At 43.0% G+C, this 27,986-nt stretch overlaps 1 protein-coding gene across 1 annotated transcript in view; it reads left to right on the forward strand.

Moving 5' to 3' along the window:
- kif13a (kinesin family member 13A) overlaps positions 1 to 27,986 on the forward strand; it is a 33,936-nt gene that overhangs the window by 1,109 nt on the left and 4,841 nt on the right. The window contains exons 3-32 of the mRNA XM_079227568.1: positions 11,153 to 11,165; positions 13,148 to 13,208; positions 14,007 to 14,099; positions 14,774 to 14,954; positions 16,665 to 16,752; positions 17,230 to 17,364; positions 17,494 to 17,606; positions 17,706 to 17,817; positions 18,280 to 18,492; positions 18,574 to 18,684; positions 18,775 to 18,909; positions 19,985 to 20,115; positions 20,379 to 20,465; positions 20,552 to 20,727; positions 21,588 to 21,807; positions 22,425 to 22,587; positions 22,696 to 22,839; positions 22,934 to 23,080; positions 23,552 to 23,716; positions 23,827 to 24,000; positions 24,090 to 24,241; positions 24,325 to 24,457; positions 24,893 to 25,039; positions 25,606 to 25,638; positions 26,608 to 26,707; positions 26,823 to 26,949; positions 27,039 to 27,094; positions 27,186 to 27,310; positions 27,563 to 27,739; positions 27,851 to 27,943. Coding sequence (XP_079083694.1) covers positions 11,153 to 11,165; positions 13,148 to 13,208; positions 14,007 to 14,099; positions 14,774 to 14,954; positions 16,665 to 16,752; positions 17,230 to 17,364; positions 17,494 to 17,606; positions 17,706 to 17,817; positions 18,280 to 18,492; positions 18,574 to 18,684; positions 18,775 to 18,909; positions 19,985 to 20,115; positions 20,379 to 20,465; positions 20,552 to 20,727; positions 21,588 to 21,807; positions 22,425 to 22,587; positions 22,696 to 22,839; positions 22,934 to 23,080; positions 23,552 to 23,716; positions 23,827 to 24,000; positions 24,090 to 24,241; positions 24,325 to 24,457; positions 24,893 to 25,039; positions 25,606 to 25,638; positions 26,608 to 26,707; positions 26,823 to 26,949; positions 27,039 to 27,094; positions 27,186 to 27,310; positions 27,563 to 27,739; positions 27,851 to 27,943 — 3,805 coding nt within the window. The remainder of the gene's footprint in view (positions 1 to 11,152; positions 11,166 to 13,147; positions 13,209 to 14,006; positions 14,100 to 14,773; positions 14,955 to 16,664; positions 16,753 to 17,229; positions 17,365 to 17,493; positions 17,607 to 17,705; positions 17,818 to 18,279; positions 18,493 to 18,573; positions 18,685 to 18,774; positions 18,910 to 19,984; positions 20,116 to 20,378; positions 20,466 to 20,551; positions 20,728 to 21,587; positions 21,808 to 22,424; positions 22,588 to 22,695; positions 22,840 to 22,933; positions 23,081 to 23,551; positions 23,717 to 23,826; positions 24,001 to 24,089; positions 24,242 to 24,324; positions 24,458 to 24,892; positions 25,040 to 25,605; positions 25,639 to 26,607; positions 26,708 to 26,822; positions 26,950 to 27,038; positions 27,095 to 27,185; positions 27,311 to 27,562; positions 27,740 to 27,850; positions 27,944 to 27,986) is intronic.

Below are 27,986 nucleotides of genomic sequence, written 5' to 3' on the forward strand. Positions count from 1 at the left end.
GCAGTATTAGCCCACACCGTGTCTTATGGCAGGATGCTGCGCACTTTTATCAGCCGTTAGTATGGTGAAAAGCTGTGACAAAAGGAAAAGCTAAGCATCCTCTAACGTTTCACACTCATAAAAAAAAGCCGCAGTTTCTTGCTTGTCATCTGAGATGCTTTCAGATTGTAATGAGGAGACCGCACAACATGTAGGCTAATGATGGCTGAATGCTTGGGAAGTCATTGAAATGTCGTGACCGTTAATGGTCTGAGATATATATTTGAATATAATTGAATATATTTCACTCTTTGTAGGTGAAGTTGTTATCTAGATTTTTTCGCTTGGTTCGATTGCTCTTCTTCTCTGTGTCACACATGATTAAACAGCTGACCTGAATACCCACAGGCACAAATAAATCTAATAGGACTAGTTGTTTTTTTCCTTTGATTTATCACTGAAATAGTGTGAACTTCTGTTACAGTAAAAGTCCACAGCATGACTCCTAAAAATGAGGTCATAGAATGTCAAGGCTTTTCTCACGGTCTCCATCCAGTCTAGTTAAAGTGTAATACTTTCTCTGCTGCTCCATGTCCCCCGACAGTCAGTAATAAATGGTAGTGAGCTTGCTCCCGCAGCAGCTTGGGTCCACACATTAACCTGTATTTAAGGCAATCATCAGAACAGAAATTGCCACACAATGGTGGCGTTCCAGGCAATTAAACAAATCCCGCTCAAAGCTAACATATGTTGGAACGGGATACACAACAGAATACAAAGCTGTCGTGGGCGAGAGGTCAGAGGAATGTCAATGAGAGTACAGAGATTAGATTTAGAGGGACTACACTTGCAATTTAGAGTGGTGCAGGTCCTCAAACCTGGAAATGAGTCTGCATATTTGCACTCTGGCTTTTGGTTAGATGAGTGAAATAATAAGGTCTTTGGTTAAAACAAGCTGGAGAGACTTTAACGTTTTGTCCTACGACATAAAACACTACACTAAATACTCCTTTTGTGAATTTTGAAGCTTTTATGCATTTTTTGAAGCTTTTTATGCATTTTAAATTAAACTTTTTTTCCTGAAATATCTGAAACGATTTCTTGCCAAGTATGTCACATACAAGCAATTTTGCTTGGTGATTAGTGTGTAAAAATAAACACAGTGCAATAGTATAAGACATCATTTAAAATCTGAAAATGTACAATAAAATATGGTAAACAAACAAGTAAGAGTATGTTAAAACAAGTATGTTATTAAAGTGTCATGTCTATATTAATAGAGAAGAGTTGTACAAGGGTGTGTAACAGTGAGGCATTGTCCTGCATGTCAGAGTCGGCGGGGGTCCCGGGCTTTATTGATGAACCCAACTGCAGACGCGAAGAAACTGTTTTTGTCCGTGAGGTCTTGGTCACGATGGACCGCAGCCGGGAGGTAATGCGACCGTGGTGTAGCTCGTTTATAGCCAAACGCTAGATTTTGACTTCTGTCCATTGCATTGACGTTTCAAACATCATAAAAGTGGTGATTACTTGTAAAGAAAACGTGTACGTAGCATAAACTTGTGTTTGCCACAAAGCTTATTTTCTGCAATTATCCAAATCCAACAGAAAAATACCATTGGCTTTTTGTAGTGGGAACCAAAGCGATGCTAATTTCTGTGCTGGCCTACAGAGATATGTAATACCTGCAACACTCTACTCTGTTTTTTCATTTTCTTTCTTTGTTCATTTATGAGCAAAAATAAATGTCTGTTTGCTATAATTATTATAATAACGGGCATATATATATATACATATATATCTTTTAAGACCTGTCTGTCAGCAAGAGCATTAAAAACAGCAATATTTAGACTTTTCTGATAACCCATTGGCAAAATAAAGCTCTCACCAGGGCTAACGGGAAGATAAAGTGCAATGCATGCCGATGTCAGCATTGTGTTCTTAGAATAACTCAGGAAGAACATGATAGAAACATCAGTATGTAGCTTTGTCTTTCAGGACCTTTGCCTCTCTTTGAGGCCATGCTTACCACAAGAACACAACTTTAGGCGCAAATTCAGACGGCATCTGACGTTACCACGGTTTTGCATCTTCAGTTTTTAATGACCAGCCAAGCCAGTAGCCGAGTTACCACCTTGATCGTATTAATAGTCGGCCCCTCATTTAATCTGTTACCATTGCCGGCTTCTCATTGGCCAGGTCAGTACCCGTCTTCTGCGAGATGTACTGTAGCCTCCGCTGACTTCAACGTAGTCTTGGTTTTGTCTGTTCAGTCTGTGCCATATTTCATCGCTACCTAGGTCCCGTGGTGTTGTGTGAGACACGACCACATTTCTCATTCGGGGTCTCATTCAGTTTCGAGATCTGATTTTGATGTTGTATCATTCATAAATGTTTATAACTGCTGTTGGATTCACTTCATACTCTTTGTAATCCAACCTATCTTCAACATTTTAGCAAATATATCGACTGTAATTCTTATGGTGGTACATTCTGTAACTGTAGAGTGACTTCAGTTCAGTTTGGTTGAATTATGTCATATCTCTTTTCTATAGTGTAGTCCAGGCATATAATTACTTGTTAAGTAAGTGCTAGTGCTGTGTGTGTGTGTGTGTGTGTGTGTGTGTGTGTGTGTGTGTGTGTGTGTGTTTTGGGTCTCTGTGTTTAGGCTGCCATGGCTTTCTTAAACAATATAATTTTCCTCTCAGCTTCTTGTGCAGCCGCAGAAGGGGATACCCTGATCACGAAGAGTTTGCCTTGTTTTAGAGACACCTGTTCCTGTGTCAGATGTAGTGGGTATTAGCATGCCAAATATGGCTGCAGGGCCAGAATCATGGGAACTTATTCTCTCTCATGGGAATGCTCGGGCACAGACTCAAAGAGGAGACGGCAGAAATAGGTTTTACATAACATTGTTCCGATTTCAGTGAAACTTTTTTTTCCAATACTTTTGCCCAATTCCTAAAAATACTAAATATGGCTCTCCTCTGTTGAGATACAACATGAAGTCCCTCGTGGTTGAATTTGGAGCTACTTTCATGTTCTATAATCAGTTAGACATTGATAACTTACCAAATTCTGTCTGAATTTGAATCATGTTTTTACAGAGACCACACAGGGCACAAAAACATGCAAGTCACCTCAAGAATTTGAAGAAATATAAGGGCTTTCTTTCCTTTGATGGTTAAGCCTCATTCTTTGCACTGCCGAGCATTATAGCAACACCCGTGACCCACAGCCCCCTCTCCTATTTCTCTGAGAAATGAACAATAATCTCAGTGGTGGGCAAATGAAACAGGAATGTTGACTCCAGGGCGACAGGTTAAGTTTCCCAAGTTGAATCTTTCATCTACCTGTTGAGTTAGCACAAATTGGCATATTTGAAATAGGAATCTGGGAGTTTTGTTTTCACGCGGCAGTCTATTCTCCTTTGGGGTTCAGACACAATGAAGGTGGGGGTGGAGAGGCAGAGAAATACCTGAGGCTGCTGTCTGCAAAGGGATTGAGTGGTGGAGCATCGTGACCAGAAAATACCCTTCGACTCACACAAAAGGGCCATGTTACATCTACCATGCCCCAGCATGTCCATCAACATGCATCAATTGAATACAGGGTCATCAAGTCTTGGAAAGTCTTGCATATTTCATTATAAAGATAACGAGCTGTGCTAAAAGCCAAAAGCTAACCTGAACTAACTTTTTAGGCATTTTCCTCTTATTGTGGCAAACTAAAGCATCTAATTTTGGAGGTGTCAAAATGTTGCATTTGTTTAGTTTTCCTCGATTCTACTGTAGCTCTGCAGTCCAGCCTTTCAAGAGGATCAGTGGAAGTATGCCTTTATCTGATCATGTTCGTGACCAGGCTGTTTATCACTAATGGTTACGAGAGCTCAATTGGGTTCATTTCCACTTGACCGAGGATGGTGCTACTTGCACTGTGCCTCCTCATCTTTAAATTATCTTGTACTAATACTTTGGGAAGTATGTTCAGAGATAGCTGTGTGGTTAGGTCCTCGATGTCTTTTTCTTACAACCTTAAAGGTACTGTATATTAAACAAATAAGTAATTTGAATGCTGCTGTTAAAAGGAAATGGTCTGAAATAGGCTAATTTGCTTTTTGATGGCAGCCATTGATACCGCTTTTATATGTTGAATATGAAGCTGCAGATTGTTAGCTTAGTTTAGCTTAGCATTAAGACTGGAAACATGACTGTATGTCCAAAGGTAAAAATTAACATGCATTGAATCTGTGCAATAACAGAAGTGTAACAATTCAAATTCACTGTTTTATGAGCCACACAAGTTCTGGACTGGGAGGAAGTTGCCAGACAAACAGCAAGGCTGCTCCCAGCTAAGAAACAATTCAGCACATAACCTCTGTAAAATGGCAATTTTTTCAAAATGTTTACACTTTTTAAGCAAGCTATTTCAAACATGTTAAACTATGAGGTTTAGTGCTTTAGAGGTGCTGGTAGGACATTTTGTTGCAACCAGCTGTTTAACAATTTACCGTACAGAGTGGTATCAATCTTCTCATGTAGCTCTCTGCCAGAGAGAAAACAAGCATATTTGCCAAAATGTTGAACTATTCCTTTTAAATTAGTTTGCGCTCTCATCTGCAGTCTTTCCCTGGTGATTGCCAGAGATCAACCCAATGAGTTCAACATGTGTTTTGTTAATGCCTTTACAGATAGCCTTTAAATGCTGTCCGTCTTTTAACCCTTATGATACACAGATTTCACATCTGTTTAATGTTGCCATGACATTCTTCTGCGTTGTTGAAGTTTGGTCACATATGACCAAGTGTCATCATGCCTTCCACAGCAAGCCTTTACTGAATGACAATGCTGCCTTGTCTAATGGCGGCCCACAGGATGTTTCCCTTTAGTCTTTCCATTTCGCTCCCTATGTGCCAATAATCAACCTTTCCATTCTGCAAGATGTTGTTCTCAGAGGTCGATGTAAAATCAGACCATTGTTCCTCTATACGGCTTTGTTCATGCGTGTAATAAGGAGAAAGTGTTGTGTGTGGCTGATGAAACGATTGTATTCCTCTCAGGACTGTTCCCTGTTTGTGTAGAGGGTGGGACGTTGTTTACATCTTGATCCGGAATTGAGAAAAGATGGCGCCCTCCCTCTTTGCTTGTCTCATTAATCTCAGATGTGGCTCCTTATTCAGGGCAGCTTATGTGAAAATTCACTCTTGACATTTCTTCTACAGTGGTACTGGATTTCCGCCTTCTTGCGTGATTCTCTCATATCAGGCCTTTTTTTCAGTTTTGTAGGCTGCTTGTTCTTTTTACATGAATTGAATGTCATCGTGGGATAGGTTTATTGAAGGTTTATTGTGGCCTCACTTTCAGTTTCCATCAGGGAAAGTGGAGTCAAGCGACATTAAAACAGCTTAAAAACAAGTTTTTAACTCTCTCCCTCATTCTCTGGAAATAAATACTCATTACTTTTAATTATCCAAGCACGTAATCACTGCCAACATCTTTTTTTGGCAGCTTTGCAATTCAAGACTTTTTGTGATATGTTTTGCGCTTCATGAGCATGCTCTTGCTCCTGCTGTCTATTTTCATTACCAGCCACACGGCACATGCATTCAGATAAGTGACAGACCGGGTCAAAGGAGGTGTGTCCTGGTACTAAATGTGTCGTTTTATTTCCCCCGGGGAGGAAGCCTTCCCATATTGAACAAATTGATGAACTTCACTTCTTTCTGTCTTATTCGTTGCCTTTGAACCCAACCAGATTCACGGCTTCAGAGCAAATGTGGTCAGTAGCCCTCTCTGTGTTTTAGCACCCACAGCCTGCTGCTGACCTGGCTTGTCACAGTGGTGTCAGAAATACCTAAGAAGATTAAATTAGTCCCCGTCTGCATCATGTGTTGTTAACATTTGTTATGGAAACTTGGAGAGTCCCACACAGAAGTGGGTATGAGCATCATGTGCGCTTGATGATGGCAGTGCAGTTCATTACGGCTGTTTTTGAGATCCTGAGCTTGGCTTTCACTTTGGAACTTTGACTCATGAGGCTGGTCGGTTGTCTCTCCTCCATGTTTACCACTGTTGTCGAGCGAGAGCAGTTGCCAAGTTACAGAAACATTTTGGAGCTATGTTGATGACCTAATGAGTGATATCCCCCAGCCACTCCTCACATATTTTCATAGGAAGCTAAGTTTAGCATTTAGAACAATGAACCCTGAACACATTTGCTCCAAAAATGTTCAACTTGCCAAGTCCAGTGGTGGAAAGTACGTTTGCTCAATTTTGAGGTACTTTATGTGGGTATTTCCATTGTATTCTACTTCATACTTCTTCTCCACTACACTTATGGTGTAGTTATGTTTTAGAATATAATATAAAGATTACATTGTCGGTCCCCAACTGTCCTCTTGCAGTACAAAAAGCTGTGTCTATCTCGCTGTCACGTTGTGGGTGTTAGCTGCTCAAGAGCCCTTTCCCCTCGAAACTTCTCGCATTGGTTTAATTAAAATACCCGTTCAAATGATTCATTATCTCTCAAAAAAGCAAGGGAAAAGTTCAAAAAATGAAAACAGATTTGTGAATTAGAACTTTTTTTTCTTCTTCTTTCATTTCCCAGTGACCTTGTGAGCCTTTGCAGGGGGACCACTGGATTAAACCACCAAACCGTAAATATAGTAGTTAAGACTAGCTCCAGGTAGTAAAATCAGTAAAATGATGCTTCAGTAACAAACTAAAATAACCAATACAACTCACAGGAAATACATTTAAAAACAGCAAATACATATGACATGTTCAAAAAGGAGTAGGCAGAAGAAACCTACCCCTTTCTCTCACTTAGATAACACAAGTAATTGACTTAATGTTATCATATATACATCTAAATAAGTATCTTAACATATAAAACATAAATAAAAGAACAAATCAATTACAACATCAACGAGTGCCGAGGGAGACATGGTCCCTTCCTCATCCCTGTACTGCTCAAAAACATTTTCTTTTTTGTCTATTTTCTTGAATTGATTTAACTTTGTACTTTGCTTCATTTCTTCATCAAACCCATTCCATAAATGAACCCCACAAATCGATACACATGCTCTATTAGCGGTCCAAGCACAATGCCTGATTTTAATTCCAGGACTTTCACCTGGACTGGAGTAGTTTAACATGAAGGTATTTGTACTTTTACTTAAGTAAAGGATCTAAATACTTCTTCCGCCACGGGCCAAGACGTTGCATACTTCCAGTGGATATGCTACGTATTCCAGCTGAAGAAGCTTCAGCAATCATTTGTGACGTCTCAGTAGTTAAATAAGTAGCATACTGGTAGTATCAATAAGATAACACTGCTGTTTTAAATTCATCTAAATGTCCTAGGTGTAAACCTCTGACTTCAACCACTTGTCATGTCATCTTGAGTTTGAATTAGTCCGACAAGAGACCCGCCCTCTCTTACTGTAACTCACTGCTTGCATTTCCCTGCTCCCTCCTGTCTGTCTGTGCAGCAGGGTGACCTCTGCTTCCAGTGGGTGGGGACCAGCGTGTTCAGTTCTAAACATACTGGAGGACCATCTGAAATGTTAGCCTGCGCACTGTAACCCAACACTCTCTCTCTCGCTCTCTCTCGAACGCAAACACACACGCGTGCACACACACACACACACACACACACACACACACACACACACACACACACACACACACACACACACACACACACAGAGAGCTCTGAACTTTGTGTTTGGCTCTGGAGCTTCTTGAATTGTAATTGTCACGTGTGCGGTTTAATGGAGGTAAAAAGAGTGGAGGGGCGCCATAGTTTCAGCAACAGGTCGAGAAGAGGTATTTTAATCCATGGGGTGTGCACCCCTGCTTGCACAGGGCAGATGAATGTTATGAATGTCATCTCCACGGGGGGGTTAACCTCATCCATGTGACTTACATATCCCGTTTGAGCAGCAGGATTTCATCATCAGAAACTCTTACAGAGCCTGCTAAATCCCACTGATGAATCTGACAGTAAATTTCGTCATGTGTTGGAAAACGGGGAGCCACAACATGTGTGTTTCTCGATTTAGACTCATTCCTTGTAGTTATGACTTTAAACACATTTTCGATAACCACATTTGCATAATTTCTGGAAGATAATTTGAACCAGTCTGCTCCAGATCTGTCAGTTTGTCAGATAAAATGAAGTGATTAATGGAAATGTGAAATAGCCATTCGTCTTATACCTCTGTAAGCATGGCCGTGCAATGTTGTTTTTTCAAGGGTAGATGGATGCTTCAGTAGGTGGATGATACAGTGGATTATTCTGGGTTTTTTTGCCTACTGGGCTAGAAGAGCGCAGTTTTTGGTGGCATAATAACCCAGTGGCCTTAATCCTGCTCCATGACCAGGGGGGGGAGATTCCACTGCTGCTCACCCATCCGTCATACCTCCCTTTTGGCCACCAGCTTAAATGGATCTGAGCTGCAACATGGATCACAAAGATGACATGTTTTCGTTTGTGAATCTGACCTTAAATTTAAATGACGGCTCTGAGGCGGTATTTCCTATTAAAAAATCTGTGTACCAGAACGGAGGGGTGAGTCGTAGTAGTGTAGCAGAGGCCGATGTCCGCCGTCGGCCAAGTTGAAACCATTCATGGGTGCTTTGGCATCAGGTAGCTGGAGGCGTGGGAGCCTGAGTGTGCCCTTGATGACACTCACACATGAAGCCATGCAGAACTAGCCCCCAATGGGTCTGCAGGGTCTGCCTGTATCTGCCTCTGAGGAGGGAAGGATCTGATGTTATCTGGCACTTCTGTGTTATACAGTACATGTGTGTCACACACTTGGTCAACCACAACACCGCCTGTAATAAGCCCTCAAGCCATGACTCGGCATGCATGCTGATTACTTAGCAAATGTCCCATAGACTTCATGCTTGTATCACTTGGAGCTGCACTGTGCAGCATTTGTGGCCGAGCTTCCACTAGTAGCGTTTCCTAACGGGTGAATTAAGATATGTAATTACCAAATAATTATCATGTGTAATCATTGTATAAGTTCTGTTCTGGAAAAAAATAATTTCTTCGTTGCAGTGGTAAATTCAATCCACATTAATATTGAGTATTTTTGATTTATAATCCTTTATTAATCTCACAGTGGGGAAATTATTCTCTGCATTTTACCCACCCTTAGTAATTAAGGAGCAGTGGGCTGCTGTGAAGCGCCCGGGGAGAAACCGGGGGTTGAGTGTCGTGCTCAAGGACACTTTGACATGCAAACTATGGGGAGACCAGGGATCGAACCGGCTACCTTGTGCTGTCAGGACAAACACTCTCCCCATGAGCTACAGCCGCATTGACAGTATTAAATAATTTAATTTCACATGCAACGCCCACTGCATTAATCATAGTCATGGTTTTGTATTGATAGAAAGTCAATCTTTCAAATGAGTCTTACAGTCTCAATTCATTTTTACCATAATACCTTGGAAAATACATGATTTTTTGCAACTACTAGTAAATGTTATAACATAAGCGTAAAATATATATAAAGCATAAAAAAATATAAAGCAAGGTACACATTTGTGGGTGAACTGGAGCCTAAAGTGCTTTAACTTATTGAGGGGGAGGTCTTATCACCTCATTGTCTTTCAGCATGCCATGGACTGTACATACAGTATGACACAATGAGCAAGAGCCAAACTGATAGTTTCTAGACTACACACATTCCATAACTGCACGTCTTTTGTCTGTGTGCTTGGTTGTTAGTCTGTCTCTGTTTCCGGTCTTGTGTCTGTTGTCCTTTTGTTCGACATCGGGACACGTCTGTTCTCTGCCTTCGTCCATTTCTCATTCTGCGCTTGTAACTGTCGTCTGTCTATTTGTTGTCATAACTCGCCCACATGTTTTTCACATATCCTCTTTGTCGCACTGCCATATGATTTAGTTTTACCTTTTGAGTTAGCTTTGTGACCTGGCCAGTGGTCCTCCTGGTCTGCCAATAGGAAGCCTTACATGTGTTCTCCCTGCCGTCTGATGCTAATCTACCTCGTAGCTCCTCACAGACTCTCTCTCTGTTCTGCAGCAAGGAGGACCCGACTAGAGGACGGGGCCCTGCTGCAGTCTTTGTCTGCTCTGATTGAGACCCAGTCGCAGTGGTTGTCAGTGACCCAGATTCAGATTAGGGGTGTGAACCCAAACGAGGCCCTCTTCTATTTGTACTCCTCTCTCTCTTTCTGTCCCTCATCATAATGAGCTTGAGCACAGTTTATGGTTTTAGTATAGTCCTCAAAGCAAATCTCTTAATATGTTAACTTTTAACATGAAGTGCTGAAGAATATTTCCATGTGGGTGTTGCCGTGCAGCTCCCCAGGCATGCTATTGTTGGTGACTCAGCTCAGTGTGTGTGAGACACTTTGGTGCAGCGTTTCAGTCTCGCCCTGTATTAGTTACTGTGTGAAGGTGATGTCCACCTCTGTCTCTGTGCCAGGAGGGATCTGCTGACTGTTAAAGGACAGGACTGTTGCAGATGTAGAAGCACTAGGCTGGTGTATATGTTGTACTGCATCATATTGCAACATGCACGTACCAAAAACTATAATTTCCTTGCCGTGCTTTATGATGTCTGTATAATTTGTCTAGATCTGTTACATTATTGTTATAGTTTACCAGCTTTGGGGAATTCCCTCTTCGGTTAAGAGAATAATCCGACATGACTTAGTGCCATATATATTACCCTTTTGTCCTTGGTTCCGGCAGCTGCATATGCTGAGTGCGGCTTCCCCAACCTGGCCTCTCTGTTAAGTCCACAGGCATAAGAGCTATTTACTCAACAGAGTCAGTGGGACATTGAATTCTAAATCTCTTCCCTTCCTCATGCTCCACTGGCCCAATTATGAACCAAATCACAGCAGCACATACCACCAGGAAACACCACTGTGTGGAAAAAAATGTGCGAATGTGGAAGTCCCACCAGGAATTTGAGAATTCGGTTTAAAATGCACACCTTTCAGTTCAGAAATGCTGTTTGTGTCGACACAGGCAATGGGAAGTTTCCTACTGTGTGAAGTACAGTGACCATGGTCTGACTTGCATTGTATCAATCCTAACATGTTATTTCTTCTCTCTTGGTTTTCTTTCCGCTTCACTCGTGGGTTTCTCCTGATTATGATGGATTGCCCCTCTCATTCAACAGGAAACAATCTAAGGTATGTAACCTTCAGCTCATTCTGTTACGACAAAAAAAAAAAAAAAGTATCAACAGAGCTGACAGTGTCAGCAGAAACAGTCGTCTGTCTTGACTTCTCACTGACGGTCACCGATACTGAAATCATCCAGAAGCAGGATGCTGCACAAGGGGATGAGCGGAAGAGAAGCATCCTGCACACACAGGTCGATCTACTGTTGAGGCGTTGTTCCTAGGGACGTGATTGAGGATAATTTAGTAGCTTGGTAATCCAGCAGGAGCCGGATAGATGTCCGTGTGAATGTGTCAGCACTCTTAAGATCTTGTGATTACCCACAAAGGCTCTACAATGAGAGAGGGATGAGCGCGGACACTGAGGGCAGTGTGTGTGCGCATTCAAAGCTGCATTGTTGGAGTGCACCCCCACCTCCCCCCTTGACAACACGCTGGTGACTGGCTCAGAGATGCTTCACACACCAGGGACGGGCTTTGTGCTCGGTGCACTCGGCCCGCTGACGGGACCGGGGGAGCGTTAGCGCGGGCAATAGGCGTGCGCAGGTTTCTGGGGCCCCGTGAACCTGAGTTACCCCCGTAATACCCTTCAACTAGACGAGCACGTGGCTGTCTGCTAAGTTATAGTGGCACTCAAATTAGTCTCCCTGCGTTCTGAAGGGTAAACGGGGGTTGCAGTCCAATCACGTTTGACCAGATTTCATCCCAGAAATGACAAAAAGGACATTGTGTTTCTCAGCTCCATCATTATTTGCACTGCTGATTAATAGTAATTGTCCAATCATGAACAATTTGTTGCGCAGTCACACCCTTAGGCTGGAAAGAGGCAGTCCAGAGCAGATTGAAGGCCTAGTTACCAAACCAGCCCTAATTGGGAATGATGGCACTTTTGTTCCTTTGAATGGCACCCACTCACTTGTCTGAAGTCACAAGAGGAGGTCTTGCTTTCAAAGCATGCAGTGATCTCAGTGCTTCCCATGCTGACTGTGCAACCAGTGCTTCCCTGGCCAAGAGCCCCTCTTATGATTAGAGGGGAGTTCAATTATTTGGGTTATTTGTGTCGGGGAAAGTGCTCTGGCACTAGTGCACTGAAAGCCAGTAGCGGTGATGTGCAGCAGCGATGTGCTTGCACTGCAGAATGGCAGTGCAGCAGCAATTGTTTGCATGAGCCTCATACATAAAAGCCTATTACCTCCTTCAGCATGTACTTTGGTAAGTTATCTCCTATCAACATGGGCCGTGTTTTGAATAAGCAGAAACCAAATCTATATGACATACATATATATACATTTCTATACTAACTAATTGAAGCTGCTGAAAAGAGCATATATACATATACAGTAACAGGAGCTGTTCTGTCTGTGAGGAGGAGGAGGAGGAAGAGGAGGAGGAGGAGGAGGAGGAGGAGGAGGAGGAGAAGGAGGAGGAGGGGTCCTTGGTCAATGAGGCCACTGCTCTTTCCCAGAGAGCATCTTCTTTGTGGTCATCCATCCAGCACTCATACAGGTGCCTGGGGGACACAAGGGGTCTCTGCTGCTGAAGCCTGTGTTGTGAGACCCAGCACTGAAGGCGGAGAGCCAGCCTGCACCACCGGGAACAGCTAGAGCCCCGTTTCCTTGGAGACGAGGGTCACCGGGTGCTGGAATTTCTTCTGGGGAGCGCTGACCCTGATTTATGAATTCATTTAAATCCAGCCACTATGACAAAACTTGGGGCCAGCTAACTGTGGATTTGTACAGACAGTCTTGGTGCGGTCTTAACGAGCACTACCCCGAACAATACTCGGTCAGACCTCATCTTACTCACTCAGACAAGCTCAGTCTTACTGATTTACTGCAGGGTGGCACGGTACGGCACAATAAGCCTGTTTTTTTTATACCACAGTAAGACATAAGACCACTACTAAGAAAGAGCGGGTTGTGTTGTACTGTACATGCCTCGACAAGTGTGAGAAGTTGTGTGTTTACGCTCTCTGTACTGACTCTTCTGCAGGTGTTCGCCTTTGACCACTGTTTCTGGTCCATGGATGAGTCCAACGTTCCCAAATATGCTGGTGAGTCATAAACACTGAAACTGATCCTTTACTCATCACCAAAGAACTCAAATCCCGTCCCATGTAAAGACTGCTGAGCTTTGTGCAGCAATAGTGCAGGGAAATTCCCTCCTCAATGGAAAGCTGTTTTTGCATCATGCAAAACAAAGTAAGGTCATTTGCATTTTGAGCGAACACATTTAAATATGCAATGAAGTTAGTTGTCTTTGTATTGTCTCAAAACAATAACACTACCATGGGGTTTGTACAATGCATGCTAAAATATTGGAAATGTGTATTTTTTCAAATGAGAGCTGCAAAGAAAAGGTCACAGCTACGGTTTTTGTAACATCAAGAGAAAATCGGTTATTTCTGCCAGTCCATGAAGGTTTCCATAGTTATTGTAGATATTTTTCCTTGTCATATCACACTTATTTTGGGATGGAAATGTAACACTTGCCTCGGCTTTGTTCTGAACCGACAAGGCAATCTGTTCAATGAAGGGCTGCCTCAAGGGCCCGGGCCGAGGCTTTATTTAGCTCTTTAAACAGCTGTCCCATTCAGCGGAGCATGACGGGAGCAACACACAAGATTTCTCTACACAGCTCTGCATTTTCCACACGACCAGACAGGAATCTGTCATCTTTCATGAATTCTCATTCTCCCTTGTTACTTGTTTAGTGTCCCTTGTTGATACATGTCTCTGTGTTAATGTGCTTGCACTAATTTAAGTATACAAACCAGACAACTAGTAGTACTTGTATAACTGAATGGTTTATCTGTTTACCAAAATCTCCATGGCGATTCTTTGTCTAAAAGGTCAAGAGGTGGTGTTCAAATGCCTTGGAGAGGGAATACTCGAAAATGCATTCCAAGGATATAATGCCTGCATATTTGCCTATGGACAAACAGGTAACTGAAAATCCAGATTAAATTTACATTGAGTCCATTTTTTCATCCAGTCTATGTAGCATTTCTAAATAATGAATTACCTCTATTACACGTACGTTTTTAAGTATCTTTGCAGGTTGAGTTGTCTCCAGATGTGTCCATAGAAAATTTAAACAGGAAGACTTGTATTTCTATTCACACTGGTGAATCACTTAACTCATATCCTTCCTTCACCCTGGATCAAATGAAGTGGGATCCTTTATCCCACTTCCTGTTTTAGAGTGAATCACTCCTTAAAGAGACACAGCTACTGAAAAGTTTGGAGAGAAACATCTCAACATCTACTGCATGGATTGACACGAAATGTTGTACAGTCATCATGGTTCCCATAGGATGCACCCTGATGGATTTGGTCATCATCTGACTTGTACTGGGGCGCCACCATAAGGTTGACATGTATGTACTTTTTAGTACATGTCTTGACAACTACTTGATGGATTGCCATGACATTTTGGGCATTTATGGTCCCCTGAAGATGGATTGAAACTTTGGTGATGCCTTAACTTTTCATCTAACACCATCATCAGGTCATAGTAGACACTCAAATGAACTGTTACTGTAATTGAAGCACTGCATTGTATGAGCTTCTCGGTGAAGTGGATACAGTCATGTGTGACTCTGCGATGTCCATCCAGGTTCAGGCAAGTCCTTCTCCATGATGGGGAATGGGGAGCAGCCGGGTTTAATCCCTCGACTCTGCTGCTCGCTGTTCGAGAGGGTCCATAAGGAGGAGAACGAGGGCCATACTTTTAAGGTGGAGGTGTCTTTTATGGAGATCTACAACGAGAAGGTCCGTGACCTGCTCGATCCCAAAGGGTAAGTCTGATGGGTGTACTTTTTCTTCAGAATAAGCCCATGTAACCTGTGCAACCTCGCTGAATGCAATGCTTTGGTAATGCTTTTGAAAAAAGCTGGTGACACGAACTGTGTCGACATTTTCTAATAGTCTTGATTCACTCCAACTCCAGCACACGCTGTGACCTCTCTGTCAGCTCCCACTGCGTCTCTGTTTATAGCTCTGTTGTGTCTAGTAGCCTGAATGGGGGACGGCGGCAGAACGCTGCGAGTAGGAAGCTCAACCCAGTCATTTCCTGCAGAGCAGCGGCCAGCATCGTCCTCTGACACTGCTGCATTCTTCGTCCTGCGTGGTCTGATGTGGGTTGGCAGACAGACTGCAAGGGAGAGCGAACTGTGAAAGAGTGGGTTTCAGGGACATCTGTTCGTGAAGCTGGGACCAGGAGAGCAGTCAGAGCAGCCTGTGAGCCCGAGCCCCAGAGAAGGACAACAGGGGAGGACTCTGTGTGCTGCAGATGTCTGAAGATGAAGCCAGAGCCATTTCGATGGCAACTTCCTCTCGCTCATATAACAAGCCTCACACTCTCTTGCTCTTCTATCTGCCTCTGTGATTTTTAGGTTCAAACACTGGCTCTGTTATAGACACGAGATTTGGAGTTGAGCGTGAAAAGGATCTCAGCCCCACACTATGAGGTGGCCATGGTCTTTCTAGTGGTTACATCCTCTTGTTTGCTGTGGGTGGTAGATGACCAGAGTGGATGCCGGGAACCTGGCCTGTGCCAACATTAAGAGGGATTCAGTGATTCATTCTGATTTGTAGGATTTCTCCTCAACACATGTCAGGCAGCCATTATGATGAACACCGTAGATTATTTTCAGTCAATTCCTTTTGCCCTGAATATACATTAGAGTTCCTAAATCGCAGCTGGAAATAATCACCTACAAATACTCTGTATTCCTTTATAGCAGTGTTTCACCTGTTTGAGAACGCCTTTTTTCATTTAAAAATAATTTGTGAATGTTTTTAAAGATGAAGGAATCAGTGGGGTCTTGGGGCTGAGAGCCAAAGGAAGGCTGGGGAGGTGAGATAGTTAAAGAGTTTTGTTGTCTTTAAGAAGATTTGTTGACAATAAGAAAGGGCCTTCCTTGTCCTTTTAAGACATTCAGAAACCTTTTATGTGAATGATTTATTTCATGTGTCATCTTGGCATCAAACTCCTGTTAACATTTTATTGCAGCTGTGGTACATGCAAAGAGTTACTTATTTAAATATTGCAAAAACATGTAGGCCATTCCATTTCGGAAAGTAGGGAGTGATAGAATAATGCAACTTTATAAAATGTAAAATCACGAAGAAATATTTATGCTATTGAAGTCATTCTGAAATGTCATTTTTGCCAAATACCAGTTTCTTATTTCTCAGAAATTAATTTGAATTAGAAGGGTAATTAACTCGTGAGCTTCTCCAAACCCTGAAGCATTCATTTAAATGGAAAAATTAATTCTGATCAAGTACTCAAGGTCAGAGAGAATTTGTTGAGCTGTCATGAGTAATAAGTGTTTCATCACAAGTACCTCATAAAGAGAGAAATGTCCAATACAATGTGTGCTATAAAACCCTGTTGAAAATGTTCTTCAGTCTTTATTTTTGCACATATGTCCCTAATTTTTTTCCTCCCTTTTTTCTTCTCTCTTTCACTCATTTTGTTGCTTTCCCTTTTTTCTTTGAAGGAGCCGACAGTCCTTGAAAGTTCGGGAACACAAAGTCTTGGGTCCATACGTGGATGGTCTGTCTCAGCTGGCTGTGACCAACTTTGAGGTGCGTCTTTCACCTTCCTGTCGAGCTGAATTCGTATCAACAACCTCAACAGGCCTCATATGTCACTTACGCCCAGACATGATTTATAGTATGCAGCAGAAATGCCTTATAGCATATCCCCAGTTGTCATGTCGCTAATTTACATTCAGAATAGCTATTTAGTTTCACATCCTCTCATGTGCACATATTCCTGATGTGGGATGTAGTCATGGGGTTTTGGGTACTTGTTATGCCAAGCCTGGGCAGGGCCTTCCTTAATTAAGTTTCAACATCCCCACCCTGTTCCTCTGATCTGCTCTGCCTGATATTTGTGCAATGGTTTTCAGACATATCTGAATACCGGCTGACTTTACTGTTGTCATAATGTTCAATGTGCACGCTTTACCTAAATCCACTGAAATGTGTTCACATTGTGTCTTTATGCCAAACTCTCCTCAAACGGTTTTCCCTTTATTATCTCACGCTCCATCTTTTTAGGACATTGAGGTGTTAATGTCAGAGGGGAACAAATCTCGCACAGTTGCGGCCACCAACATGAATGAGGAGAGCAGTCGATCACATGGCGTGTTCAGTATCATTGTCACACAAACGCTGTATGATCTAAAGTCTGGGGTCAGTCTTTCCTCCAACATTCACAATGAATTGTTCCTTGATTTTCCTGAATTATATTACCTCATTTGTGTGTATCCTGTCTTATCATGGGTCTGCCTGGCTATTTGTTCGTGTTGTGATGGTAAACAGAATTCAGGGGAGAAAGTGAGCAAGATGAGCCTGGTTGACCTGGCAGGAAGTGAGCGAGTGTCTAAGACTGGAGCTGCTGGAGAGAGACTCAAAGAGGGCAGCAATATTAACAGGTAGGTACATTTTTTTCCCATATGAAAGGCAAGCAAAAATATATATAAAAAAATCATCATTTGACAGGTTAAAGCTGATTCTTTTTCGTGTGGTTGTAGGTCTCTCACTACGTTAGGCTGTGTGATTTCTGCTCTGGCGGATCAGTCTGCAGGAAAGGGGAAGGCCAAGTTTGTGCCGTACAGAGACTCAGTCCTCACCTGGCTGCTGAAGGTTTGACCCACAAATTACACATATTTATAACTGGTTGTTATCATGGTATGTGGTTGTTCTTGAAAAAAAGAAAATACTTAATTACAAGTAAATGTCCTGCATTTAAAGTAACACAACAAGTATTATCGGCAGAATGTACTTTAAGTATCAAAGGTCTTAAAACAAAATGACTTAAAAGACTCAATTAAGAACAAAAATTACGCAATAAGCAGATTAAGTGCACTGAAAAATATCATATTTTACAAACTGTTCACATGATTTAAATGTAAAATATTCACAAACAAAATAACTTGGAGCTTCAGATGTCAAATACATGTAGTGGAGTAAAATGTACAGTATTTCCCTCTGAAGTGTCTAAGTATAAATACAAATATAACGTGGGAAATAAATGAAAATACTCACATAAAGTAAAAGAAACATGTATCAGCTGTGCTTCCTTGCGACATGTTTTCTTTTCTTCAGGACAACCTTGGCGGCAACAGCAAGACAGCCATGCTAGCCACAGTGAGTCCAGCAGCTGATAACTACGAGGAGACTCTTTCCACGCTACGCTATGCAGACCGAGCCAAGAGGATCGTCAACCATGCCGTGGTGAACGAAGATCCCAACGCTCGCATCATAAGAGAGCTCCGGGAAGAGGTGGTGAAGCTCAAAGTTCAACTCTCTCAGGCTGAGGTAAGAGGCCAAAGAGACTCACAATTTATATGAATTAATTCATGCCAATCTTGTCATAAATTTTTCCATATTTCCCATCAGTCATTGAAGGCTCCTGAGCTGAAGGAGAAACTGCACGAGTCTGAGAAACTCATTCAGGAGATGACTGTCACCTGGGAGGAGAAACTAAGAAAGACAGAGGAGATTGCCACTGTATGCACAACCACCATAAACAGACTCCAAAACCTCCGTTCTAATTCCTATTTATACGTACGGTAACACTGTTATTATCCATATTTACAGGAACGCCAGAAGCAGCTGGAGAGCATGGGCATCTCTCTGGAAACATCAGGGATTAAAGTGGGTGAAGACAAGTGTTTCCTGGTTAATCTCAATGCTGATCCTGCCCTAAATGAGCTGCTGGTCTACTATCTGAAGGTAATACAGTTTTTACAATGTGATGATACAATACTGGCTAGATAACTACTAGTTAATACTATCTGATACTCGTCACCCTGCTGCCTTTGAAGTTTTACATTAGCATTTATGTATTTATACTTATTTGTGGGAGGAAAAATAACATGAACCGTTCAATGCATTTGTGAGGAATTTCCCAGTTTATACTTACCAGTCTGCATTTAATTTAAATGGTTCTATTAACGTCTGAACCTGCATCTGTTCCCCTTATGTTTCAACCTAAGGAGCTCTAAAAGAAGCTGCGTATATGTGTGTAGAGAATTATATGGTTGAAGGCCATGAGGAGTTTGGAAGAACTTTGTGACGTGTCGCAAAGTTGTTCATGGCAAACGCCGGAGGTTTTCTGTTTATAGTGGCTGGAAAGGTTGCAAATCCAAAACACCTCGTAATGGCTGAAGTTTGTACAGAGGCCATTTTCGGGATTAGTCGCTGCCAAAAAGCTGGTTATTCACTTGCTTATGCACTCCCCGATGTTACAGCATATAGTTTACACTACCGGCCCATTACCGTGGTAATATTTACCATAGACTGAGGCCCTGAAACACAGCACATATGACGCAGTGATCCAGATGAGTCCAGTAAGAGCATGTCTGGTCTTTGCAAAGCACCGAAGGGGAACAACCAACCAGCTACTTGGACCTGTAAGAGCAGAGGCATGTGAGAAAGCAGCCTGTGCAGCGGACAGAACAACAGGCCTTTGTCTGGGTTCTGCAGGCTATTCTGGCATATCAGTGTGGAATGACTACGGGAATGTGAAATGGGTTAGTGTGCAGCAGGGTAGGACATCCTCTAGAAACGGGGATGTTTGTTTAACAACATGAGAGAGACACAAGTTTGTTTCACTTCGGCTGGATTTTTCGTTGGTTTTGTTGTTGAATTTGAGGCTTTTTTCCCCTTCTTTTTTCTGCAAATGACCAAACTCTTGAGCAAATTGGTTCAGTAAACAACATTTTGTAGGTTATGATCTGAGAGTTGGAACAATTATTTTCAGATCTGTCATTGTACTTTTCTCAATCTGTCCTCCACCTGTGTGTAGGAGCACACGCGTGTGGGCGCAGACACGTCACAGGACATCCAGCTCTTTGGGATCGGTATCCAGCCGGAGCACTGCGTCCTGGAGCTCTGCCCAGATGGTGATGTCACCCTGATGCCCATAGGGAATGCCAGGTGAGCTGCTATACAGCTCCAACACTCTCTATCTATCTCTGTGTGTCTCTCTTCTTCATGGATGACTGGACCTCAGTGTTTCACATGACCTCACTGTACAGGAATCTATGATCTGAGCTCCTCGCTTTGATATCAGAGCCATGTCTCCCTCCCACTATAAAAGGATTGTTCCTTCTCAATTAGTTTTCCCTGTTTAAAGATTCGGATTTTAATGCCATCTGACATCTTCATTATCAGAATTGAATTACTCTTTTTTTCTACAGGACCTGTGTGAACGGATCAATGATTGATTCTTTGGTGCACCTGTGGCATGGAGATCGTATCTTATGGGGCAACAATCACTTCTTCAGGTATAAAACGTGACATGGCCACATGTATATGTATGAAGAGTCACGGAATGAAAATGTCACTGACTGGAAGTCCTGTTGCTCTGAAGGATTAACCTGCCAGCACGAAAGCGGCGGGACCGTTTAAAGGAGCTGGACAGAGTGTCCCCCAGAGAGAGCTTTGTGGAGGCAGATGTGGAGACCGCCAGCGAGGCGTCTTCTGAGCAGGACTACAGCTATGAGTTTGCTCAGATGGAGGTCATAATGAAGACTCTGGGGAACAATGGTATGATTAGGATAATCAGTTTTTGCAATCTGCATGATCTTTAAGGCTTTTAGGTCACAGCTGTGTACAGTATGTATTCCACTTAGGTTTCAGCTTGTTGCATGCTCTGACCAAATAACATCTTTTAGAAAGGCCCTCAGTCTGCTCTGTTTATTTTTAATTAAAAAAAGATCGGCTCTAGTGTTGTATTTAACACTAGAGCAACAATCAGCTGACCGATTTGTCAGCTGATTGTTGCAACCTGGGTGGATCTGGCTCAAAATACTGGTTATATAATGGTTATAATCATAACAGTTCATCTTTTGATTAGTTTTTTTGATTACACAATAATGTATAAGAAAATATGTCAGAAAAGGGTGATAATTGGACATTATAATTGTGTTGAGCCCAAGTTCACATCTTCAAATTGCTTGATCTACAATAATATGATCCAGATAGGAACAGCAAACCTTTACAATCCAGAGAAGGGAGTCACCAAATACTTGGCATTTGTGCTCGATAAAAGACTAAAATGAAGAATCAAAATAATGGAAACAGCTAAGTTCTTGTCTTTTTTGTTGTTGTCAATCTCCAATTTATTGACTAAATGGTTGTTCAAGCAATTATTTTAGTGGGGTATTTTTTAAATACCGGTAGGCGACAACACCCATCACAATAATAATGTACTATGAAGACCTTAGCTTCTTGTGGAAAAATATTATTAAAACAATATAACAATAATGTAATAACTTTATTCCAGCGGTGGTGGTTGTTTTTTGTCCTGTTCCTTTACTGAAGAGGCTTTGACCAGCGCTGATCCTGTTAGTTATAATCCGGACTTGTGTATTGGATGGTGAAACGTGTCGTGTCTCATGTTCTAGACCCCATGCAGAATGTGGTCCAGGTGCTGGAGAAGCAGTACCTGGAGGAGAAGCGTACGGCTCTGGAGGAGCAGAGAGTGATGTATGAACGAGAGCTGGAGTCGCTACGGCAACAGCTGACTCCTGAGAAAATGCCGCAACACCACCGCAGCAGCAGCGAGCGCCTCGCCTTCCCAACGCACACGCCACACAGCAAGCTGCGCCTGTGGACGGAGGATCGGTCAGTGGAATGTGTTTGTGTTCTCGACCCTAAGCAGAGAGCTGATACTTGTTTGGTTGATAGCTAGTTAGCTTGAGACGTTATCCTCGCCGTTGACCGCCGTGGCCGCAGGCATTTTGTTTTCGGTCCATTCTCGTCTCAGGAATGCCTTGAAGGAATGTCTTCTTCCAAATTTGGCACAAACGTCCACTTGGGCCACTTGAACTGATTATGATTTGAGGGTTAAAGGTCACTGCGACCTCACACAACTTAAGTTAGATCAAACGATGAAGTGGCATTTTGAACAGACATGTAAACTACAACATGACTGGTTCTCGGATGTATACTACTGATTTTTTTTTTTTTGACATCTTGTTTCAAGTCCTACTTCTGTCAATCAGTAACTTCCTTCTCAACTCTGTGTCTGTTTTACACTAGCGGTTCCTGTAAATAAGGATGTTGTGCCTCTTTAAGTCCACACTCAGGGTACATAACAGGTGGCAGGTTGTCATCTTCATGAATGAATGATCTCTGTGTTCTGCTGTGTGTGTGTGTGTGTGTGTGTGTGTGTGTGTGTGTGTGTGTGTGTGTGTGTGTGTGTGTGTGTGTGTGTGTGTGTGTGTGTGTGTTTGTCTCAGGGATGAGCTTTTTCGACAGAGTCTTTCTCGACTCAGGGAGCAGGTCGTGAAAGCCAACACGTTGGTGCGAGAAGCCAACTTTTTGGGAGAGGAGATGAACAAACTGACTGACTATCAGGTCACCCTTCAGATTCCTGCAGCCAACCTCAGCGCCAACCGCAAGGTCAGACCTCTGAACCCCCTGCAATCACACCTCACCTCACCTCGGTACAGATTGTATTATGTCACGGTGTAACTGAGTGTTTTAATCTGTCAACCTGTGTTTATATAGCGTGGAGCAATAGTGAGCGAGCCGGCAATTCAGGTGCGGAGAAAAGGAAAGGGGACCCAGGTGTGGACCATTGAGAGGCTGGAAAATAAACTGGTGGATATGAGGGACCACTACAGGGACTGGAAGGAAGGCACAGAGGAGATGGTAAGAAACAGAGGATCAGAAAACAGGAAGAGATAAGTATAAAAGTGAAAACAAAACTGGATTATTCAGGTGTTGTTCTGTATTTTTTCAGTACAACAAAGCAAACAGTAAGCACTGTGATCCATTCTATGAGGCACAAGAGAACCACAACCTGATAGGAGTGGCCAACATTTTTCTGGAGTGTCTTTTCCATGATGTGAAACTGCAATATGCAGTCCCCATCATCAGCCAACAAGGAGAGGTAAGGAAACATGAACGGATTAATGCACAGATAAATAAGTCATGGTGCCGCTTTCTTATATTTGTGTTACATCAGGTCCAAATGAAATGATGATGCACATACATTTAAAATGTAGACATTTAGGTAGAGCTGGGCAATATATTGATTTTATGATATGAGACTAGCTATCGTCTTAGATCTGGCATATATGAGTGTCTTTTCTTGGTTTTAAAAGCTGCATTACAATAAAGTGATGTTATTTTCTGTAATACATCCACAATAATATTGATTAAAAATCCCATTGTGTAAATATTTTTGTGAAAGCACCAATGGTCATCCTACGATATCGCGGAAATATTGATATTGAGGTATTTGGTAAAAGATATTGTGTTATTAAATTTTTCCCATATCGACCCGCCCTGCCTTTGGGGATTCGTAACGGGGTATATATGAGTCTACAATACATGATGTCTCCTTGCTCTGTGTGTACAGGTGGCAGGCAGGTTGCACATTGAGCTGATGCGAGTCAGTGGAGTCGTCCCAGAGCGCCTGTCTGGGGGAGACGACTCGTCAGAGAACTCCAGTGAGAGTAGCTGCTATGAGGTGATGGACACCAACGGGGAGATCGTTCACATAGCCAAGAGGCTGACCTGCAGGGTAAAGATAGGAATTTTTAAATTCCTTGGGGATTGTTGAACTTATTTTTGTTTGCTCAGGCATTTAACTGGGAGACATTTTTCTAAGACAAACTTGTTTCTTTGCTGCAGGTGCGGATCAGGGAGGCCACAGGCTTGCCACTCAACCTGTCCAACTTTGTCTTCTGTCAGTACACCTTCTGGGAGCACGGCGAGCCCACTGTGGCTCCTCCCATGGTCAGCCCGGACATACCTTCCCCTCGGAGCCCAGATGCTCAGTTTACTGTCCAGTTTGATCACTGCAAGGTACATGAAAGGGATCATTTACCCTGGAGCATTGGAAATTAAATTCTAATTCAAATTAACTCCAGTACAAACCTCTCGTCTTTGTGCAGGACTACATTGTGCATGTGGCGGATGAGTTTTTGGAGTTTATATCAGATGGAGCATTGGCCATAGAAGTGTGGGGTCACCGCTGTGCCGGGAACGGACAGTCACTCTGGGAGTTAGATGCACTGGAGGCCAAGACCCAGACGCTCCGCGACAGGTACATGTATCACATGTCACACTGACTTTTATACACACACGCTGACATTTCACACCTAACTATGTGGCTATTGCTGGTTCTAGGTGGAGTGAGGTGTCTCGCAGGATCGAGCTGGTGATCTCCATCCAGGAGCTGAATGAACAGGGAGAGTACTCGTCTGTGGAGCTGCAGCCTGGGAAAGACATCAGCACAGGAGGTGTCTTCCAACTCCGACAGGTCAGAGAAAAACTAATATATACATCATGAAAGTCATACATGGGACAGATTATCTGTGAAAAAATCAGGCTTCTCTGCCTCCTTCTGGTTTGACAGTTTAATTGGAATTCACAAGCAGTGATTGACAGCTGCGTTGGAGACTCCTCGGCTCTAATTGGTTGTTTTTCTTTTGGCGCGGTGAAATCTAGCAAATGCCACTAAAAGGAGGCAAAGGATGATATTGTCAGAGTATCTGCCTCATGTAGCACTGACAGGATATAGTGACAGTTTGAGCACATATGAGAAAAAGTCATTTTCAATGAAGTTACCAACTGTAGCTTCAAAAGGAGCATGGCTAATTATGTCATTATAAACATTCGTGTACATGTTGTAACTTGAGAGTGCAGCGCTGGCCGCACTATTCTGATGTTGAATTATGGGGATTTGTACAAGCAGGGTCACTCCAGGAGGCTGCAGGTGTGTGTGAAGCCGGTCCAGAACTCAGGTACTCTGCCTCTGCTGGTGGAGGCTTTGATGTCTGTCTCTATCGGCTGTGTGTCTGCTCGCTCCACCAAACTACAGAGACCACTCGACAGCTACCAGGTGTGTAAAACACACATACACATTTGTTCATATACTCACATGCAACTTAGACTATAAACCTATTGTATTAAAAATAATAGGATGATGATTTGTATGTAATTTGATTCTGCATTTTGGGAACAGTGTGCTTGTGCCAGGCCAGTGATATACAATATTATGCTGATTTAGCCAAATTAGTCCATCTCTGGTTTCGTGCCATGAGTGGTTCATCTGGGTTGCTGGCAGTGAGTCTAAAGAAGGCCAAGGAATGCACAAACTCATTAGTGCCCTGTTTGTTCTGTTAACATGCACTGATGTGCCCTGATGTAGAATGGACGCGACAATTTGATACATTCCTTTTTTAATTTGCCACATTCAGAATCATTAAGAGAGTACATCCTGAGGTTTGTAATAGCTTTCTAAAGACATTCATTCGTCAAAAGCATATAAACATGAAGGTAAATTGTTCTTTCACATTACTGAAATTGTAGAAAGTTACATGAGCAGTGCATGGTAAGCGATGAGCTGTCATGTCAGGGCCTTTTTCTGGTTCCCCACATTTGACTGAGTGTATTCTCTCCTGCCAGAGAGAGGAGGAAGACGATATGGATAGTTATCAGGTACCTTTTCAGTCTCCTCCTGCTGCTGTTCCCCCTGTAGCTCACTCTGCAGCATGAAGGAAACCAAATTCATCATGTGTTTGCGACTAGGCCTGTTGCTGAGGGCATGTGAGGCAGGAGGCAGAGGGCTGTGCCGACTAAATTAGTGCTTTATTAAAAAGCAGCTGCACATGTGAGCGATTTCTGATGCTGTAATTATCAATCTCACCAACCAACCATTCTTTGGCAACCCACTATGCAAAACCCAGTTCCACCCATGGCTGAGCTCCCAGCCAGCAGTCTGTCTGCCAGGGATCCTGTCCCGCTCTCACCCTTGCCTTCCCCCTCAGGTTGCTGCACACTAATGCTGCTGTTTGCCCCTCACTACTGAAGAGCTGCAGGAATAATAAGCCTCACTGAATTACATGGGCATTGCATGACTGCATGGTTTACAGTACTTTGCATGGTGGATGTGTGCTAGCATCAGTACAAGTGTAATAAGGCCGGCTTTGAGGTCTGTTGGTTACTGTGGACAGTGATCTGCTGTACTTCCAGGTAGGACTTTGGGGTGGCGGTGGCTGCATGTGAGGACATTTTGATGTGTGCATGCAAGACTGTACGCGTGAATGCATGTGTGTGAGTTGCAAAGGGGTTAAAAGGAGGTGTTATGTGTGTGTGTGTGTGTGTGTGTGTGTGTGTGTGTGTGTGTGTGTGTGTGTGTGTGTGTGTGTGTGTGTGTGTGTGTGTATTTATATAATTTGACTATAAACCTTTTTCACGAAAAGAATGCACCATGGGACTTTGGAACTTAAATTAGCTTAAATTAGCTTTCACTTGGCTTGGCTAGAGGGTGTATTAAGGAGCAGTTACGATACTACCTCAGACAGATCAGCCCTGTGCACCGTCACCTTGCCCTGTTAATACAACACTGAGCCCTGGAGCACATCCTTTGCCTTACCGAGCCAGCTCTTAGTCTCTGCCTGTTTGCAGGAGGAAGATCTCAACTCTGTCCGTGAGCGCTGGTCGGAGGCACTGATCAAACGTCGGGAGTACCTTGATGAACAAATCAAGAAAATCATCAACAGACAAGGTGAGTCCTAGGTCCTGTGTTACAGCTACCACTTGCTGTCGGACCTGAAGCATGACTGCTGTTTGTTTTTGTGATTTTGTTGTGATGAAACCTTTCTCCACATTTCTGAAATTAGAGAAGTCAGAGGAGGATATTGAGCGTGAGGCTCGACTAGTGGAGCAGTGGGTGGGTCTGACTGAAGAGAGAAACGCAGTGCTGGTACCTGCACCTGGCAGTGGCATCCCTGGAGCTCCTGCAGACTGGTAAAACACCAACACACCGCCATGCATGTGTCAGACTCACTTCATTTGCAGCACTTTTTTCACAGTTAATCATATTCAACCCCTTATAGGACCCCACCTGCAGGAGTGGAAGCTCACGTCCCTGTACTCTTCCTCGATTTAAATGGTAAAGCAGCCACATCCTTTATAATATCAACTAATATTTCATGGTCTCCTTTCAGGCCTAAACAAAAACTTACTGTCTTTCATGCCACCAGCGGATAATCTGACAGTAAATGAGCAGCTGACCGGCCCACATGCTGCAGGCCTCAACTCTATACTGCCCAAAGAGCATGGGAGCCAGTTCTTCTATCTGCCCATCATCAGGCACAGTGATGAGGAGGTAAGCGATGTGTTTGATTTTACTGCCTTCCTGTGGCCAAAAAGGGAACTCTGGGAAACATGTGCTTAAGTGTCATGAGATAGCTTGTTTTCTACTCATTAGCCAACTGCTGCAAACCCAAAGCTACAGCCCAGCTACAAGACTGTAATTCATGTTTTTGTATATTCAGTCCCAGCCGATTTGCACAGATTCTCTCTCTGCCCACACATGTGGAGCTACAGTAACATAACAAAACTATTCCAAATTCACCAGGTGTCGGCAGTGTGTTCCTGGGACTCGTCCATCCACGATTCTGTGCACCTCAACCGCATCACGTCTCCTAACGAACGCATTTATCTGATCATCAAAGCCACTGTGCAGCTCAGCCACCCGGCCTCCATGGAGCTGGTGCTCCGCAAGAGGATCGCTGTCAACATCTACAACAAACAGGTCTATAAAGGAGGGGTCAGATTTAATCCGAGGGGGTCAGTCCACAGCAGAGGTGGTTGTTTGCAGCAATGGATTGTGTTTTGATGTTTGACGTAGTTTTGTTTCCAACAGAGTTTCACTCAGAGTCTCAAGAGAAGAATGTCCTTAAAGAACCTGCTTTATTCCTGTAGTGTGACTTATGAGATTGTTTCCAACATACCAAAGGTACAATTTGTTCATACTACCTCTGTATCTAACAATTGCTGCT

The sequence above is a fragment of the Taurulus bubalis genome, assembly GCF_910589615.1.
Source record: "Taurulus bubalis genome assembly, chromosome: 12".
In the NCBI taxonomy this organism is placed as follows: Eukaryota; Metazoa; Chordata; class Actinopteri; order Perciformes; family Cottidae; genus Taurulus; species Taurulus bubalis.